The sequence below is a fragment of the Callithrix jacchus genome, chromosome 14 (assembly GCF_049354715.1).
Source record: "Callithrix jacchus isolate 240 chromosome 14, calJac240_pri, whole genome shotgun sequence".
Lineage (NCBI taxonomy): Eukaryota > Metazoa > Chordata > Mammalia > Primates > Cebidae > Callithrix > Callithrix jacchus.
In genome coordinates this window covers 82,047,955-82,065,430 of record NC_133515.1, presented here as the reverse complement: position 1 = coordinate 82,065,430, position 17,476 = coordinate 82,047,955, and the positions used below count along the sequence as shown (strand labels likewise).

The window sequence follows — 17,476 nt, the reverse complement described above, 5'->3', positions numbered from 1 at the left end:
TCAAATGCTAAAAGTAAATATGTCATTATTTCATGGTTTTCCCCAAAGAGCACTATGACCCCCCGCCCCCAGGTCTATCCCTGGAACATTCTGCCATCTCTCTTAATCGGTCAGGTCACCTCCAAGCTGGGTGACCTGTCGGATAAAGGTCCGATGAACGGATCCGTCTTTATTAAAAACAATAATGGCTTAGGGGTGTCAGGGATCCTGAACTCTATTCCTAACCTAAAGGCCCAGGGACAGGGCTGACTCTGCGGTTGTCCCTGGGCAGTTCTCCCCGTCCATGCGGGCGCCCTCTACTGCCCGCCCTGCACTCCCATACCTGCCAAGCGAGGAGTGGGGTACCAGAGGCTGCACACCGAGAAGCAGCCACTGGGACTTTACAACCCCACAGACAGCCACCTAAAGGCTCTCTGATGGAGACCTCAGCGCGCCCCGACAGCCCTTTCTGGGGTTTGGTATTTGAATTCAACCCCGCAGCAAGTATCCCAGCAAACACGGATAAGAAAATGCCGGGGCTTCCAAACAGTATCAAAGGCATGGGGCTTGGGAAAGGACAGGACCGTTGAGTAACTTTGCTGAGCCCTTTGTCCTCTCCCGGGACACGGGACCGGGGCGTGGGGACCTCCGCCTCGGCGACCCACGGGAGCAACCCCAGTGGATGTGGAGGGTGGCGGCGCGCTCTCGGGCTCCTCGCACGCCTTCCCCAATTAGGTTCTGCCGCCTGACGTCACGTCTGCCGGAGATTGGCTGCTCAGGTCTGACACCCAGGGCCACGGGAGAGAAACTTTTAAAAGACTTCGCCGCCGGGGCTGCCGTGGAGTGTCCCGCGCGCTCTCTTGCTCACCCTCTGCCACCCTCGCCGGGCCCCGCTGCGGCGCGCGCTGCACCCCCGGCCGGGAGCGCGGACCCTCACCTTGCGCGGCCCGCTCCCCTCGCCCCTCCCCGCCTCCCTGGCTCCGCGCTCCCCACCCCCACGCCCGCTCCCAGCTCCCCGCCGCAATCGGCCGGGGTCTGGGGCCACTCAGCCGCCCGCGGAGCTTCCTCCCTTGCCACTGATTTGGGCTCCTCCCGCCTTTCCCGGGCTCTCGCCTGCTCTCGGGGAAGCCCGAGCGCGCGGGGTAGGGCGAGCCGCACGGCCGGGGGAGGGAGCCAGACCGCGCGCGGCGGGTCGCGCCGGCTGGGGCCCGCGATGGCGGGGGCCTGGCTCAGGTGGGGGCTCCTGCTCTGGGCAGGGCTGCTCGCGTCGTCGGCGCACGGCCGGGTGCGGAGGATCACCTACGTGGTGCGCCCGGGCCCCGGCCTGGCGGCGGGCGCCTTGCCCCTGAGCGGGCCCCCGAGTCCGCGGACCTTCAACGTCGCGCTGAACGCCAGGTACAGCCGCAGCTCGGCGTCCGCCGGCGCCCCCAGCCGCGCCTCCCTCCGGGTCCCCTCGGAGCGGACCCGGCGCACAAGCAAGCCCGGCGGCGCGGCCCTGCAGGGGCTCCGACCGCCGCCGCCGCCGGAGCCGGCGCGTCCCGAGGCCCCCGGCGGGCAGCTCCACCCCAAGCCCGGCGGCCACCCTGCAGCCGCCCCGTTCGCCAGACAAGGCAGGGAAGTCGTGCGCTCCAAGGTGCCGCTGGAGACCCAGAGCGGCGGGGGCTCCAGGCTGCAGGTTCACCAGAAGCAGCAGATGCAGGGGTAAGCCCACACCCCCTTCCGCTCGCCCGCCCGCCTCGCGCGCGCCGCTGCCGAAGGGAACCCCAGGGTCAGGGCCACTTGGAGCCCCGCGGTGGCCGGGGCGGTCGCGCGCGGTGGGTCGGCTTTCTCCTGCCAGCCTCCGCCTTCGCTGAGCGCCGCGGGAAGAGCGGAGTGCGAGGAAGCCCAGGAACTGTTACAGACGCTAAACTCCCAGTGCATTGTTACCGAGCTGCGGGTAAACACAAAAGGCATTTCTGCCTGGGGCGTAACCTTCTCGCGCAGACCCAACTGTTCCTAGAAGATGGGCGTAAACATGAGGTCACTACAGTTAAATCCCTCAACATCAATTAAATTCTTTGCAACTGAGTTTTAATTTTGGTCTAGCTAATGAAAAAAATGTTTCGAGGGAGGGCTAGCTGTAAAGATCCAGCTCCTGTTCCGTGGCCTGGAACTTTTCAGCATCAGAGAAATCCTGGGCTTGGGTTTCCCTGCACCTGTGGAGTCTGCTTTCCTGGAGTGGAGTGTCTTGGTGTTGATACAAGTTTTGGTTGGACTGTTTCTGTTATTGGGTGTTCATAGTCTATTCCCTTTGTGGGCCCCCTCTTCCCCCCAGTTCATCTGAGGTTGGGGTGTAGGGAAAACTTTTGCTTATTTGGCATGTTTTCTTCAGGGGTGATTCCAGGCCATGTGACCTCACTCCTTTTTGGACACTTCTCTCTGAAACTGATTTTCAATTTAAAATGTTGGCCCAGATAATAGAAAAAATAAAATGGACTCTACTGTGATATGGGGGTAAGAAAACCATTTGTTTGGCCCTGGTTCTCCCCTCCTGCATAGCCCTACGTTATGCAGGCTTTTTGGTTCCCTCACTATTCCCCGATATATGGGCCTTGCCACTCTGCTTGGGCAGTTTTGGGTTGGGCATCCAGGGTACCTGTTAGGACTCTCTCTCGTCCAGAGGGATGCAGAAGCTGGAGACTGGCCTTTCTGGAACCTGCTGGAAGCTTGGGTTCTTGGGTACGGAGTCTTTCTGCTGCTGGACTCAGCGGTCTTGCTTTGTTTCAGGGTCAATGTTTGTGGAGAGCGGTGCTGTCGCGGCTGGAGTAAGGCCCCTGGCTCCCAGAGGTGCACCAAACGTAAGTTGCCAAGTTCACAGTAGACAAAACGGGTGTTTTGGGTGACTATGAACACCCAATAACAGGCCCTGCACAGTAGACAAAGCGGGGCTGTCCACATGGGGGCGTCTCACAAGGGCCACTTGAAAGGGCTCTGGGGAAGTTGAAGTCTGAAGTACAATCCTTCCATTTCCTGCAGACTTCATTACCACCTAGGAAGGGCTGGGTCAGGGTAGCGTTAGTGTCAGTGCCAGCGGCAATGCATTGCACAGAACCGTGCTGTGCAGCCAAGATTTCTCCGAACTCAGTGGAGATAAGCATCACTCTGGCACATCTGTGAATCAGGAGCTAGGAAAAAAATTTCCGTTTAAGGATATGCCGTATGACAGAACCAATATAATTAATTTAAACATTATACCAACAAATTAAAGACATTCTTTATGGTGATGGCAAGAGGGGATTGGGGAGTAGAGGGCCCCGTTGTAGAGTAAAACATCAATAGTTTTTATAGCTTCCTGAAATCAGCAACCAGAACCCTTCATCCTTGAGGCCTGATGGTTTTCTAGAATGCACTTCTCTATGCTCTTCAGAACGGATGTGTGTGTTTCTCTGCAGTGCTTCTCCAGTTCACATGCATGCCCAGAAGTGTTTTAGAAAAATGCGTTAACGATGCATATAGATTTGAGAACACTGGAGATTTTTTTTTTCTCCTATGCATTGTGAAGTTAAGGATCAAGTTAAAATGTATTTTGAGGCTCTTCTTGACAAATTGATGCTATCGGGTACTCATTGGAAATAAAGGAGTCTTACTACCCCCTCAGAAAAAGTGAAGCATTCCTAGTTGTTTTTTGCATAGAGATTGAGGCATTCCCATGTGGATTGGAATTGTTCGAAATTTCTGCTGCTTGGATTTTAAAATACAGGTGGATGAATTACAAAAAATTCAGATACAGTCAATTGAGTGACGTTGTTTGTTGAAAAATGTCTTCAATCCTGAAGGAAACAGAAGGGCTTTGGCATAATGGCCTTATTTTTGTAAAAAGGAATGTCCACATGTTTTGTGATGTCTTCTGATTAAGGAGTAATGGCAGACATGAACAGCCTTCTGACTATTGAACTGAAACCATTAGATCAGAAATACTCAGGGTTCTAGGCATTTTAGATTAAATTGTAATTTTTCATTTTTTAACTTCTTAAATTATACCTGTCAGAAATGTGTTAGCATTTATTTAGAATTTAGCATTGCTCAGGCCAAAATGACATGCCCTTTCCCCCCCACAGTAACTCATTCTTGTCCATAATCTGCTATGATATTGTTTGCCTGTAACATGGAGATAACTCATCAGGAGCTAGGAAAATGCTGTCACAGCACCAGTACAATGGGATATTGCTGTGTAAAGGTTAAAAATACAGAATGGGGCTGGGCATGGTGGCTCATGCCTGTAATCCCAGCACTTTGGGAGGCCAAGGCAGGCAGATCACTTGACAGGAGTTGGAGACCAGCCTGGCCAATATGGTGAAACCCTGTCTCCACTAAAAAATTAGCCAGTAGACTGGGCATGGTGGCTCATGCTTCTAATCCCAGCACTTTGGGAGGTCAAGGTGGGTGGATCACTTGAGGCCAGGAGTTTGAGACCAGCCTGGCTAACATGGTGAAATCCCATCTCTACTAAAATGACAAAAAAATTATTTGGGTGTGGTGGCGTGCGCCTGTAATCCCAGCTACTGGGGAGACTGAGGCAGGAGAACCACTTGACACCAGGAGGTGAAGGTTGCAGTGAGCTGAGATCGTGCCACTGCACTCCGGCCTGGGCGACAATGACTCTGTCTTAAAAAGAAAAAAAGAAAAATTAGCCGGGCATGGTGGCCCACGCCTGTAATTTCAGCTACTCACGAGTCTGAGGCAAGAGAATTGCTTGTACCTGGGAGGGGGAGATTGCAGTGAGCAGAGATTGTGCTGGGCGATGCAGAGAGACTCTGTCTCAAAAAAAAGAAAAAACTTCAGAGCAGGATTTTATAGATGGGCAAATGCTCCTTGATGCCTTAGAGAGAATGCTCTAAGGCTTTAATAAGTTTTCTTGGCAAATGATGCAATTGAGTGCCCTCTCTGAAAAGAAGATAGGCCCCCATTTTCAGGTTGCCTGAAGATCCGGGGATCTAGAGATGTTCTAGAAAATCCCAAGATGCTCCAGATCTTGAGGAATCACCTCATGGCTTCCTGCTTCTCCAGGCAAGAGAGGCAAAGACTTGTGTGCCTAGGTTGAGGATCTAAGCAATGTGGCATCACTTTGCTGTGGTTTTCTGTGTTTTTTAGCATTCAGAAGATTAGCCTTCCTGTACTTCCCACTTGAACAAATGAATTCAGATACAAATGCTAGAAACTTAATTCACAGCTCTCTTCAGAAATAATTGTATTTTTAAAAGGCATGCTGGGGTAGGTCAGTGTGTAATCCAAAATAATATCTCTGAGATGGATATTTAAAATAGGGGACTGATTTTGTGTGTGTCTGGGAAATTCAGAGAACTGAGAGAGCCTCTACCTTCAGATGGGACCACTGGGATTCCCACTGATGCTGTAAACCTCTTCTGTCCATGGCTGAGTAGTGTGATGCTGGGAAGGACTCCTGGCTTTGGGGTGAGAAGACCTGAATTCAAATGCTAAAGCTTTCACTAGCTGTGTGGCCATAGGGAGTTCACTTGACCTGTCTGGACCTCTGTTTTCTGGTTCAAAAATGACTGTGCTAAAACCTTGCCTTCTTTGTAGGATGGTTGCAGGTATTAAGATGAAAGAGAATGGGTATGAAAGCCTTGATAAAACCAGAAAGGTTAATATTAGAGATTAGTATTGGATCCAGTCAAGTAAATCCTGTCTCCTTTATCGATGACTTGGTTTTCGTCTTTCTCTTTGTGTTCTCCTTCTTCTCTCACTTCCTTATTATGTTGAGATTGAACAATGACACTTGGGTATGGTTTAGTACACATAAGAATACAAAAACCAATGGTATGTTCACATCAAGCTACCCCTTATATTAGTCATCATAAAATGTACATGTACATTTAAATGTATAACCAGGATGTCTTTAAATTGGCATTATATTTTGAAGATAATGAAGAATTTGAGTTTATATAGATCATGTCCAGTTGATGCAAAAAAACATTTCTGTGTAAGAGATTGGAGGTGTTCATGTTGTTCAGTATTTGCCTTATCCAGTGAAGAAAATAAGGTATCCCTTTGAGCAACGCTGGATTGTTTTTAGTTGATTGAAACCTCATTTAAATGGGCCATGAGCAAATGCTTCTGAAGACTACAGATTTAGTGAATCTTAAATTGCAAATCAGAGAGACGTGGACGAATAAGTGGCAGACCCACACGGGGGCAAAGAGTGGGTATGGGCGTTCACCAAAGTGGTCCTCCAGGATCTAGCTGCCCAGTCACTCTGTGGAGATGCCCGGGTGCGTGTTAATGTTGCTTTTCCAGGCACTCTTTGTGTGTGGATCTCTAGGAGTTGAAATCATAGTGTGGGATGTGTCATTTTAGTTAATATTGGATGACTGTTGATAGCATTACCTGTTTTGGACAAAAGAGATCGACCATATTTGTGCTCTTCCCAAGGAATTTACGTTTCCAGGAGGGTTTTGTGGTTTAGGGACTTTGTCTTCCAAGTGGGGCATTAAACCCCTGATGTGTAATATTTTTGCCTCCCATCATTTTGCAGGTTTTTTTTTTTTTTTGCTGCATCCAAACTGAACCTTCTCCCTTGCCCTGCATTGGTTCTTCCAATCTTTCTGTCCCCCTCTCAGGGTAAGCGCAGGCCAGAGACATTGCTGGTACACTCCGCTTGAATGAGAAGATTGGACATGGGAATAGGCAATACAAAGGAATGAAAGAGAGGAGAGTGAGGCTGGGCTGGCAGGGTTAGGGGGCAGAGGGAAGAGAAAGATGGCAGGTCGAATCCAAAGCGGGTGCCTGGCACGTTGCGGGCCCTTCATACACACATGGATGGTTCTTTCATTTACTGTTTAGCTTTTACCATGTGCCAGGTTCTATGAATAGAGGAGAAACACAGCCAGCTGTAGGGAGTGCAGGTCTGTTTTTACTCACTTAACTCATGGCACATCAAATGACTTGTTCTCTCCTTAAAAAGAAACAGAAAATCGATATTCCATGGCTTTTCCATTGGCATTCAGCCCACGCTACTTTGGGGGAAAAAACGCAACTCTAGAAATTTTCCTTAAATTATATGCGAAGGAGACATCAGTTGATGGCATCATCCAGGAGGGTGTGATGTGGCTGGTGTTCAGGTGACCTAGAGGACTCTCTCAGGCTGTCCCCCATCCCTTTTGCTTGACATCATGTTTGCCAAACTTGGGAGTCGAGCCCAGAGTACTTATACATTTTTTTTGTATGCCTGCTATGGCCATTGACAGCTGCTTTGCCAATAGATCTGCAGGGAGGTTTACCATGGCAACTGCTGGGAGGGCCACCCTGGGCCCCATGTGGGAGGGTCGGCTGGAAAATCTTGTCATGTGGCACAGACAACCTTGGCGAAGGGAGAGGAACCCAGAGGTCAAGTTCACACTGGGTCAAATATGTGTTCTCAAGACTAGTTAAAATAAACATTTGGGAATCGTAAATTCTACCTTCTGATGGTACTTAAACCTTCATGGTGAAGCCCTCCTCCAGCCCATGGGCCAGCTGAGCACGCCGCCCGCCCCCTGCCTGCTCCACTTTATTGAGGTTTTTGCTGCCCAGTGAACTGCTGCCCTGAGGAAGCCTGACGTGTTGAAAGAATCTTTGATGACCACAGGGTTTTGCTGTTTGTGACCCTGTTGTTTGTTGTCTTGGATATTTCAGACATACTCAAACATGTTCGGGAGCTCAAATTAAATTTTCCTAAAATGCAGATGTTGCTTTCCAGTCCTTCCTAGCAACGGACAGGGGCAACTCGGAGTGCGAGGGCTATGTCACCACCCTTTTAATATGGACCGAGATCAAGGCCAGCAGAGAGGAGTGGGTGACGGGGTGGGGGTAACTTGTGTGGTGCTGTGGAGCTTACAGAGACCATTTTCTTGATCTTCACACCCTGTGGGGGTCATTGAGGCAAGCATGATTTATTACCCCTTTTCCAAACAGTGGGGCAGCACTCAGATGCCACTGCAGGTCTTGTGGCTCTTCCTACTGCCCTGGGCTTCCTGGACATCCAGTGCTATGACATTCTCTCTTGAGGCCTTGGTCCGAAAACTGTCCTGACAGCCCTCAGTCATCTGGATTGGCTTCCACTGCCTGACTTCACATCATGAGTTTCCAAGCTATGTGAGTTTTCCCAGGCTTCTCTAACACGTTCCACAAGCTGGGTGTCTTAGAACAATAGAAATGTATTGTCTCACAGTTCTGCAGTCCAGAAGTTCAATGTCAAGGTATCGATGGGATTGCTTCCTTCCGAAGGCTGTTCTAGGCCTTTCTCCAGGTCCTGTAGATGGCTGTCTCTTCCCTGTGTCTTTATACTTTCTCTTGTGTGTGTGTCTGTCTCTGTGTCCAAATTTCCCCTTTTTATAAGGACATCAATCCTATTGGATTAGGGCCCCCCAAAGATCTCTTTTTAACTTGATTACCTCTGTAAAGAACCTATCTCCAAAGGTGGTCACATGCTGACGTACTTGGGGTTAGAACTTCAACACATTTTTTTTGTATTTGTTTTTGTGGTGGGAGTACATTTCAACTTGTGATGCAAGCCCATGAATGGCTTGTGCATAGGCTGGAGAGTTGGGCTCTTCAGAGTTGGCTCATTCCTGGGGCACGTGGGAACTCTATCAACTGACCCAAGGATGGATAGGCAGGGCTTTGACTGGGCCTCTTACACACAGTCTGTGACTGTGGATCTAATTTGGTTACTTTTCTAATGCAGCAGCTCTGGCTGCTCCAGGGGGTGTTAGGAGCGGCAGGTAATTTTGGTGATGCCTCTGGCCATTTTTACAAGAGATTCTAGATTGGTATTTTCTTACACTTGAATGTCCAGTGGGACCACTGGAAGGGTTTGTTTAAAATATTAAAATTTGTTAAATTCAACAAATTGAAAGAAAATCTATGGGGTTTTAAGCATCCCAGGTTATGCCGATGGAGGTAGCCCACAGTTTGAGAAACTAATCCAGAAGGAACTCAATCCTGGGCAATATTTATGACCCTTTATGTAGAAATTTAAAGGCCAATGGCAATGCTTAACAATTTAGAGAAAGCTCTCAAGGCAGGAACCCTCTAAACACTGGGATAGCTCGGACTTGACGAATGTACATACAAAGATTGCTGCATATGCAGTTTTTACATCCAGTTTTTCTTTACTTAGTTGAATGTTTGATACATATATATATATATATATATATATTTTTTTTTTTTTTTGCAAGAGCTGGAAATTTGCAAAATTGTTGCAGCATCAGTGATTACATAGAATACCTTTTAAAAAAGATTTAAACACTTTGGAACACTTGGGTATTTTTTTCCACTAAATTTTTTTTTTAATTACAAAATTTTTAAAGTACACAGAAACATAGAAAGTACTTTATCTAACAGCTGCCCATCAGGGTCATGTTTTTAAAAGCTCCCTGATGTGGTAGTTAAGTACAGTGATTTATACATAAAGGAGGAACTATGGTCTTATCTTTCTCTAAGTGCATGTTTTACCAATGGTTTCCTGCTTTCTTAGTGGAGAGAAAATATTACATAATTTGTTGGTGTGACACAACTGGTTGTTTTGGTACTTACGGAAAAATACATCAGGGCTGTATTTGAAGCATACCTCAGATATGAAGGGTTCAGTTGCAGAAAATATCTCAATTAAGTGAGTCACACAAATGTTTTGGTTTGCCAGTGCATGTAAAAGTCATGTTTTTACTATGTTGTGGACTATTAAATGTGCACTAATAGCATTATGTCTAAAAAGACACGTGTATACTGTAATGAAAATATTTTATGACTAAAAAAATTGAATGCTCATGTGAGCCTTGAGTCATCATCTTTTTTGCTAGTGGAAGGTCTTGCCTCAATATGCGTGGTTGCTGAAAGTTGGGGTGGCTGTGGCACTTTCTTTAAGACAGTGATGAAGTTTGCTGTATGAATTGACTCATCCTTTGATGAAAGATTTCTCTGTAGCATACAGTGCTGTTTCATAGCATTTGACCCACTGTAGAAGTTCTTTCAAAATTGGAGTCAATCTTCTCAAACTGTGCTGTTGCTTTATCATCTAAGTTTATATAAAATTATAAATTATTTGTTGTCAGTTCAACAATGTTCATAGCATCTTCACCATGAGTAGATTCCATCTCAAGAAACCACTTTCTTTGCTCATTCATAAGAAGCAGCTCCTCATCTGTTCAAGTTCGAGTATGAGATTGCAGCAATTCAGTTACATCTTCAGGCTCCACTTCTAATTCTCTTGCTATTTCCCCTACCTCTGCATTGATTTCCTCCACTGGTCTTGAACTCCTCCAGGTCATCCATAAGGGTTGGAATCAGCTTTTTCCAAACTCCTGTTAATGTAGATACTTTAATCTCCTCCCATAAATCATGAATGTTCTTAATGGCATCTAGCACGGTGAATCCTTTCCAGAAGGTTTTCAATTTACTTTGCGTAAATCCATCAGAGGAATCACTATCTATGACAGCTACAGCCTTATGAAATGTATTTATCAAATAAGAAAACTTGAATGTTGAAATTACTTTTGACCCATGGACTACCGAATGGATGGTGTTTTTAGCAGGCATGAAAATAACGTTAATCTTTGTGTACATCTCCATCCCAGCTTATAGGTGGCCAGGTGCATAGTCAGCAGTACTATTTTGAAAGGAACCTTTTCTGAACAATAGGTCTCAACAGTGGGGTTCAGACATTCAGTAAACCATGCTGTAAACACAGGTACTGTCATCTAGTCTTCATTGTTCTATTTATAGAGCACAGGCAAAGCAGATTTAGCATAATAATTAAGGGCCCTGAGATTTTTAGAATGGCAAATTAGCACTGGCTTCACCTTAAAGTCACCAGCTGCCTTAGCCCCTGCAAGGAGAGTCAGCCCATCCTTTGAAACATTGAGGCCAGACATTGACTCCTCCTCAGTTTTTTTCGAGAACTTTTCCTTTGCATTCCCAACTTGGCTAATTGGTGTAAGAGGTCTAGCTCTTGGCCTATCTTGGCTTTCTACTTGCCTTGCTCACTTAGCTTTCGATTTAAGTGAGATATTTGTGAGTCTTGCTTTCACTTGAGCCCTGAGAGGCCATTGTACGGTTGTTAGCCTGATTTTAATATTGTTGTGTCTCAGGGACTAGGGAAGCCTAGGAAAAGGGAGAGAGATGAGGGAATGGCTGGTCAGTGGAGGAGTCGGAACGCACACAACATTTCTCAGTTTAGTTTTCTATCTTATATTGGGTATGATTTGTGGTGCTCCAAAACAATTGCAATAGTGATATCAAAGATCACTGATTACATATGACCGTAACAGATACATTAGTAATGAAAAAGGTTGACATATTTTGAGGATTTCCAGAATGTGACACAGGGACAGAAAGTGGGCATTTGGCTGTTGGAAAAATGGTGCCAATGTGGCATGCAAGGTTGTTACAAACCTTCCATTTGTAAGAAACACAGTATTTGCAAAGTGCAGTAAAGCAAAGCAAAAAAAAAAATGAGATACACCTTTATATGTATATACTTATGTGTCTATTAGTTTTCCCTGCCTATTACGGATTTAGCACATCATGTAGACAGTCCATTGGATACTGAAATTCTGTGCGATACTGAAATTCTGTGCATACATTGCCATCAAGACCCAACACTGTGGTTATAAGAAGGAATTGCCACTGCTTACTCCCTCCTCGCCCTTCTACCTTGCCTGCTTTTGTTGCCTTTCTCTTCTTCCTCCCCTTACTTGGTCTCAGTTTGGCTTGCCCTGAATGAGAGGCAGTATGGCTCAGTGCTTGGAAGTTCAGTCTTTGGAATTAGAATACGGAGCTCCTGATTGACCTTAATACTTCCTCACTGTGCGACCCTGGGAGTCAAGCTTGAGACCTGAAGCAGGGCCAAGTTAACTCCATTCACAAAGTAGGAATAGTGTTGGTCTCTGTCATCCGGGAGCTTGCTGGGGGGCTGCATTAGGTAGTATATCAAAAGCGCATAGAGAGCAGGGCCCTTTCACAGTACTTGACAGAAATGAGCTCTCAGTAGTTTTCATCTGTCTGCTCAGGACCACTTTCTCCTGGGCACCACGGCCCCTTCCATGCTTCTCTTCTAAGATCCTCAGGCGCTGATCCTGTTTGGTGCTCCCCAAGCACTCTGATTTCACTGTTACTTGGCTTTGGGTATGGCTGAGCCAGGTGGAAGAGGCATCTGTCCCCTCATCAGCGTTGAGCTCCTGGGAAGCAGGTCCCTTGCTTTGCCACAGTACAAGTGCCACAGGACAAATACTACCTAGGAGTAGAATAGAACTGAGTTGAAGTAGCATCTCTGATTTTGCTGTGTTGCCAATGCTGCCCTCTAAATACTATAAAGAGTTCTTCTTTCTGAAATCTTTGTTTACTCCCACCTTTTGGCAATAATTTCAACTTTTTTTTCTCTCTGTATTTATCCTTGCACAGCAGACACTGCTGATTATGACAGCTCTTTCAAGGGCACACAGCACCTTATTCTGTTCCTGACTTTGCTCTGTAAGGCTGCTCTGGCATGGCCCAAATTTTGAGATGACTTTTCCTTTCTCCCTGCCAATTTTAGAATCTTTCTGTTCAACATCATCATCTGATAGAGATTTGGGACTAAGTAAAATGAATGTTTTATGATTTTCCCTGTAATTTTAGATCTCCAAATACTGCTCTTGGCCAACTCCACTATTCTCTGTGGCTTTTTTACTCCACCACATTTGAGTAATATTGTTGGCATGGACATAAGTAAACAGTTTGAAAATGTTGTGTTTTGTAAACGAGGAGATGGATGGGCTGGTTTTTTAATACATGCTCTTGGTTCTTCTGGGCCAAAGGAAAGACGAATTTGGTCAGTGGATGGGGAGCTGAATTGGAGGAAGGTGTCACTATCCGAAGTTGATGTGGCCAACTTTATTGAACTGATGTGATCAGTTATTTGGGGTGAAAACCAAGTGGCTGGAGGGGACTCTTCAGAGGGATTTGGATAATGCAGTTAGAGGGAATCCTTACAGAGGAGACAGCATGCTACCAGTAAGATAATAAAGTTAGGAAAATAGAAAGATAAGGATCGTTTGTCTTTGTAAACTTAAACACTCTTTTTATTTCTTTATAGGATTATCAGACAATTCCAGTGTGACTTTTATAATCTTGCCTGAACCTCATTTTATTATTGCTCTGTGTGTGTGTGTGTGTGTGTGTGTGTATTTTTTTTTTTTTCGAGATGGAGTCTCGCTCTGTCACCCTGGCTGGAGTGCAGTGGTGTGATCTTGGCTCACTGCAGCCTCTGCCTCCTAGGTTCAAGCGAGTCTTCTTTCTTAGCCTCCTGAGTAGCTAGGATTACAGTCACCTGCCACCATACCCAGCTAATTCTTACATTTTTAGTAGAGACGGGGGTTTCACCATGTTGACCAGGCTGGTCTTAAACTCCTGACTTCAGGTGATTTGCCTGCCTCGGCCTCTCAGAGTGCTGGGATTACAGGTATGAGCCACCAGCACCCAGCCTATTATTGCTACCTTTTTGTTCTTTTTGAGACAGAGTCTCATTCTCTGTCACTAGGCTGGAGTGCAGTGGTTCGATCTTGGCTTACTGCAACCCTCCGCCTCCCAGGTTCAAGCAGTTGTCCTGCTTCAGTCTTCTGAATAGCTGGGATTACAGGCATGTGCCACCATGCCTGGCTAATTTTTGTATTTTTAGTAGAGACAAGGTTTCACCATGTTGACCAGGAGGGTCTCGATCTTCTGACCTTGTGACCCACCCTCCTTGGCCTCCCAAAGTGCTGGGATTATAGGTGTGAGCCACCGCGCCCAGCCATATTGCTATTTTTAAATAAAATGTAGAGTCTCCATCCTTCCATATGCATTTCATGTTCACACCATAGCAAGTAGACGTTTAACACTTAGCATCTTCAAAATGTGATTTTGTAAAAGCTATTTAAATTAGCCAAGACTTACTCCTTCACCTTCATAAAATATTTGCTACAGTGATTCCAGGATGAGGAGACTTCTGCCTCTTAATTGGCTGTGAAACTTTAAGCAGATTAATGAACTCCTCTGAGACTTTTCTCAACCTTTAAATGAGGAGAGTACCCTCATCACAGGACTTCATTCATGTCATTGTTGGGAATATCAGACATACAGATTTTCTTTGCTCTGAATGCTTGTCACATTGCTTCGTGGGCATTTATGTATTGTCTGGCATTCCTACTTGAATGTGAGCTTTATGAGGGTAGTATACTATAGCCATGTTTTTGTCTTTAGTACCTGGTAAGCATGTATGCCTTTATGGAATGATCGAATGGATTCATTTGATGTACTTTCACCAAGCTCCTGTATACTAGGTTCTGGTACCCAGAAGGTGTTAAGATGACACCTTTCTCCTTGCCAATTTTAGAATCTTTCTGCTCAATATCATCATCTGATAGGGATTTGGGACTAAGTAAAATGGATGTTGTATGATTTTTCCATCTAATTTTAGATCCCCAAGTACCATGTACTTGAAAAAACTGAAACAGAGTCAGAGGCTAGAGAGTGACGGGCTGGATTGGAGGTGGGAGAGGGGTGAAAGAAGGTCTCTGTAGGAAGTGACATGTGAGGCCTGTGTGATATGAAAGGGTCTGAGAGAAGAGTATTTTATTTTAGGCCAAGAGCACAGCTAGCACAAAGGCCCTGGAGTGGGGACAGGTCTGGCTTGTGGTAGGAACACAGGTCTTTATTGTTGGGTTGTCAGTGAGGGCTGCCATAATGGGCGATATGGTGAGATAGCGTTGGATCCCAAGTCTGGTCTTGTAGACTGTGTGGGGCCATAGACAAGATAACAAGGGGACTGTACAACACAGGCACAATCAACACAAGTGCCATACAACACGAGTACATGCAAGTGGATTTTATTACTAAGAAATTTAAGAAAATAAAGGATTTGGTATTTTTTAGGCATGGAAACATATTTGAAGTAGAAAATTCATTAGATCACTGTGATTGCTATTTTTTATTGATGAGAAAAACTGCACATGGAACAGTGAGGTACCCAAGTCCACACACAAATTATTGGTGTAGCCTGACCACCTGCCTGGTGCCCAGAGTGCCAGACCAGCCCCTTGCTGATTGGACCTGTGGGCCTCTGCTGAGGTCTGGTGGAAAGGGAGCTTCGAGGCTGCAGTTTAGGATGAAAGGGTGAGGGTGAAGAAAGCCAAGTCTCTGGTTACTATTGTGTTAAAAGTCAAATTAGACTGGGTGTGGTGGCTGATGCCTGTAATACCAGCACTTTGGGAGGCTAAGGTGGGCGGATCACGAGGTCAGGAGTTCAAGACCAGCCTGGCCAATATGGTGAACCCCCGTCTCTACTAAACATACAAAAATTAGCCAGACGTGGTGGTGCGTGCCTGTAGTCCCAGCCACTCGGGAGGCTGAGGCAGGAGAATTGCTTGCACCTGGGAGACTGAGGTTTCAGTGAGCTGAGATCACGCCACTGTGCTGTAGCCTGGGCGACAAAGTGAGACTTCATCTTAAAAAAAAAAAGTCAAATAAATGGGGATCTTCACATGGTACTAAATTTAAAAAATGTTCAACCCTTTACAAACTAATGATAAAATAATTTTATTTTGATGATCATAGAAAATCTACAGAGAGCTGATAGTATGTGTTAAAGTGAGAGTTAAATATTTTGGAATATTTGAATGCTGTTCTGAGCTTTTGTTCACCCCTCCCCCAACATCTAATTTACCAGTTGGGTGAGTTATTGACTCCACCTCCCATTTTGTGGTAAAGATGAAGTCAAATGAGGCTCATCAAATGATTGACAAAACAGTCCAGGTGAATGGCTCATGCCTGTGTAATCCCAGAACTGTGGGAGGCTGAGGTGGGCAGATCACCTGAGGTTAGGAGTTTGAAACCAGACTGGCCAACATGGTGAAACCCTGTCTCTACGAAAAATACAAAAATTAGGTGTGGTAGTGGGTGCCTTGAATCCCAGCTACTTGGGAGGCTAAGGCAGGGGAATCACTTGAACTGGGAGGTGGAGGTTGCAGTGAGCCAAGATTGCACCATTGCACTCTGGCCTGGGCAATAAGATTGAAACTCCATCTCAAAAAAAAAAATAAGGAAAGAAAATGCTTCAGTGTTTCACAGGAGGGCCATATAAACATAAGGTGACATTATTAATAAGGTTTTTATGACCACTTTGTACACTTTTTCTTATATAATGTGTTGGTACATTTCTTGTCTTGAAAAATTCAGTGCTTAAAATGTACCTGTTTTCAATGAGTTTCCGATAATTAAAGAATCGGTGTCTCTGATCTTTATATTGACCATCAAGTTTACCTACAGTGCCTCTGGTACATCTCCTGGGAGTTGGTTTGAAAATAAGCAAAAATACCTACATCTCCGCTTTAATTCTACCCTCCCTGGGATTTATTTTATTTTCCTAAAAGTAGGGTTTGTGCAAAGACAAGAATTCTTTCAAGAGAGCCCTATTTCTTTTATTTTGTGATAATGAAATGGTTATGTTGTTAGTCCAAAATATCATCATAATTGGAGGTGAAATATTACAGACAATAGTAAATTAAAGGCAGAGACTCTGTTTTTGTTTTACTTTTTCATCCATTAGGAGATTGGCCTGCACAGCGGTTCTGTGTATACAATAGACCCTCAGTAAGGTTTCTTGATTAATAAGCATTGCAAGTCACATTTGTTTCTGAGTGGAAGACCAGCTGAAATCCATTTAAATCAATGAATACTGAGATTATGTTATTAAATGGTTCTTTTTGTTTTAAGAGAATGAATGTTACAACAAATGTCCCTGTGTAAGTTTGGAATGCTCTGTTTTGAGTGTTAGAGGCTCTTTTCTCTGGCAAAATTTCCCCATTTTTTCCTTTAATACAGAGTGTTTGAATGGCACTTCACAGATACTTAGCCTAGTGGCTCTCAAAGTATAGACGCGGGAACAGGGGCGTCAGCTCTGTCTGGGAACTTGTTAGAAATGCCAACTCTCCAGCCCTGTTAAACCAGGAACTCTGGGATGGGGCCAGCCATCTGTGTTTTAACCAGGCCTCTTGGGGATCCTGATACAGCTGTGGCTTGAAAACCATTGCTCTAGCAGAACCCATCTCCTTCTTCTTTTCCACATCCCCCCTCCCTACTGTGATCACTTGTGGGGTTATGAGGGGGACAGGGAAATCAGCTCTTTTGGGCTCCAGGCCTTGGGGAACAGGCTTCTTTTCTCCTTTCCCCTTCATTTCTGCTCAAGAATGAGTTTGTTTGGTGTAAAGCCCAGTGGAACAGATCGTTTTCCCTAGTCTCAGATGGGAACCTTGGAATTAAAGCAGATGTATCGGTGTATGTTATTATTATTATTAATTGTTATTTAGACACAGGATCTCACTCTGTAACCCAGGCTGGAGTGTAGTGGCATGATCATAGCTTACTGTAATCTTGCACTCCTGGACTCAAATGATCCTCCTGCCTCAGCCTCCCCAGTAGCTAGGACTACAGGTGCATGCCACCATGC

The 17,476-nt window shown here is 45.6% G+C and overlaps 1 protein-coding gene across 9 annotated transcripts in view; it reads left to right on the top strand.

The window, feature by feature from the left end:
• The first annotated feature begins 819 nt into the window (after positions 1–819).
• Positions 820–17,476, top strand: part of LTBP1 (latent transforming growth factor beta binding protein 1) — a 466,293-nt gene continuing 449,636 nt past the window's right edge. For all 9 annotated transcript variants that reach the window (XM_078349509.1, XM_078349510.1, XM_078349508.1 and 6 more), the window contains exons 1-2: positions 820–1,680; positions 2,746–2,816. In XM_078349509.1, the coding sequence (XP_078205635.1) occupies positions 1,193–1,680; positions 2,746–2,816 (559 nt within the window). In that variant the 5' untranslated portion in view covers positions 820–1,192. The remainder of the gene's footprint in view (positions 1,681–2,745; positions 2,817–17,476) is intronic.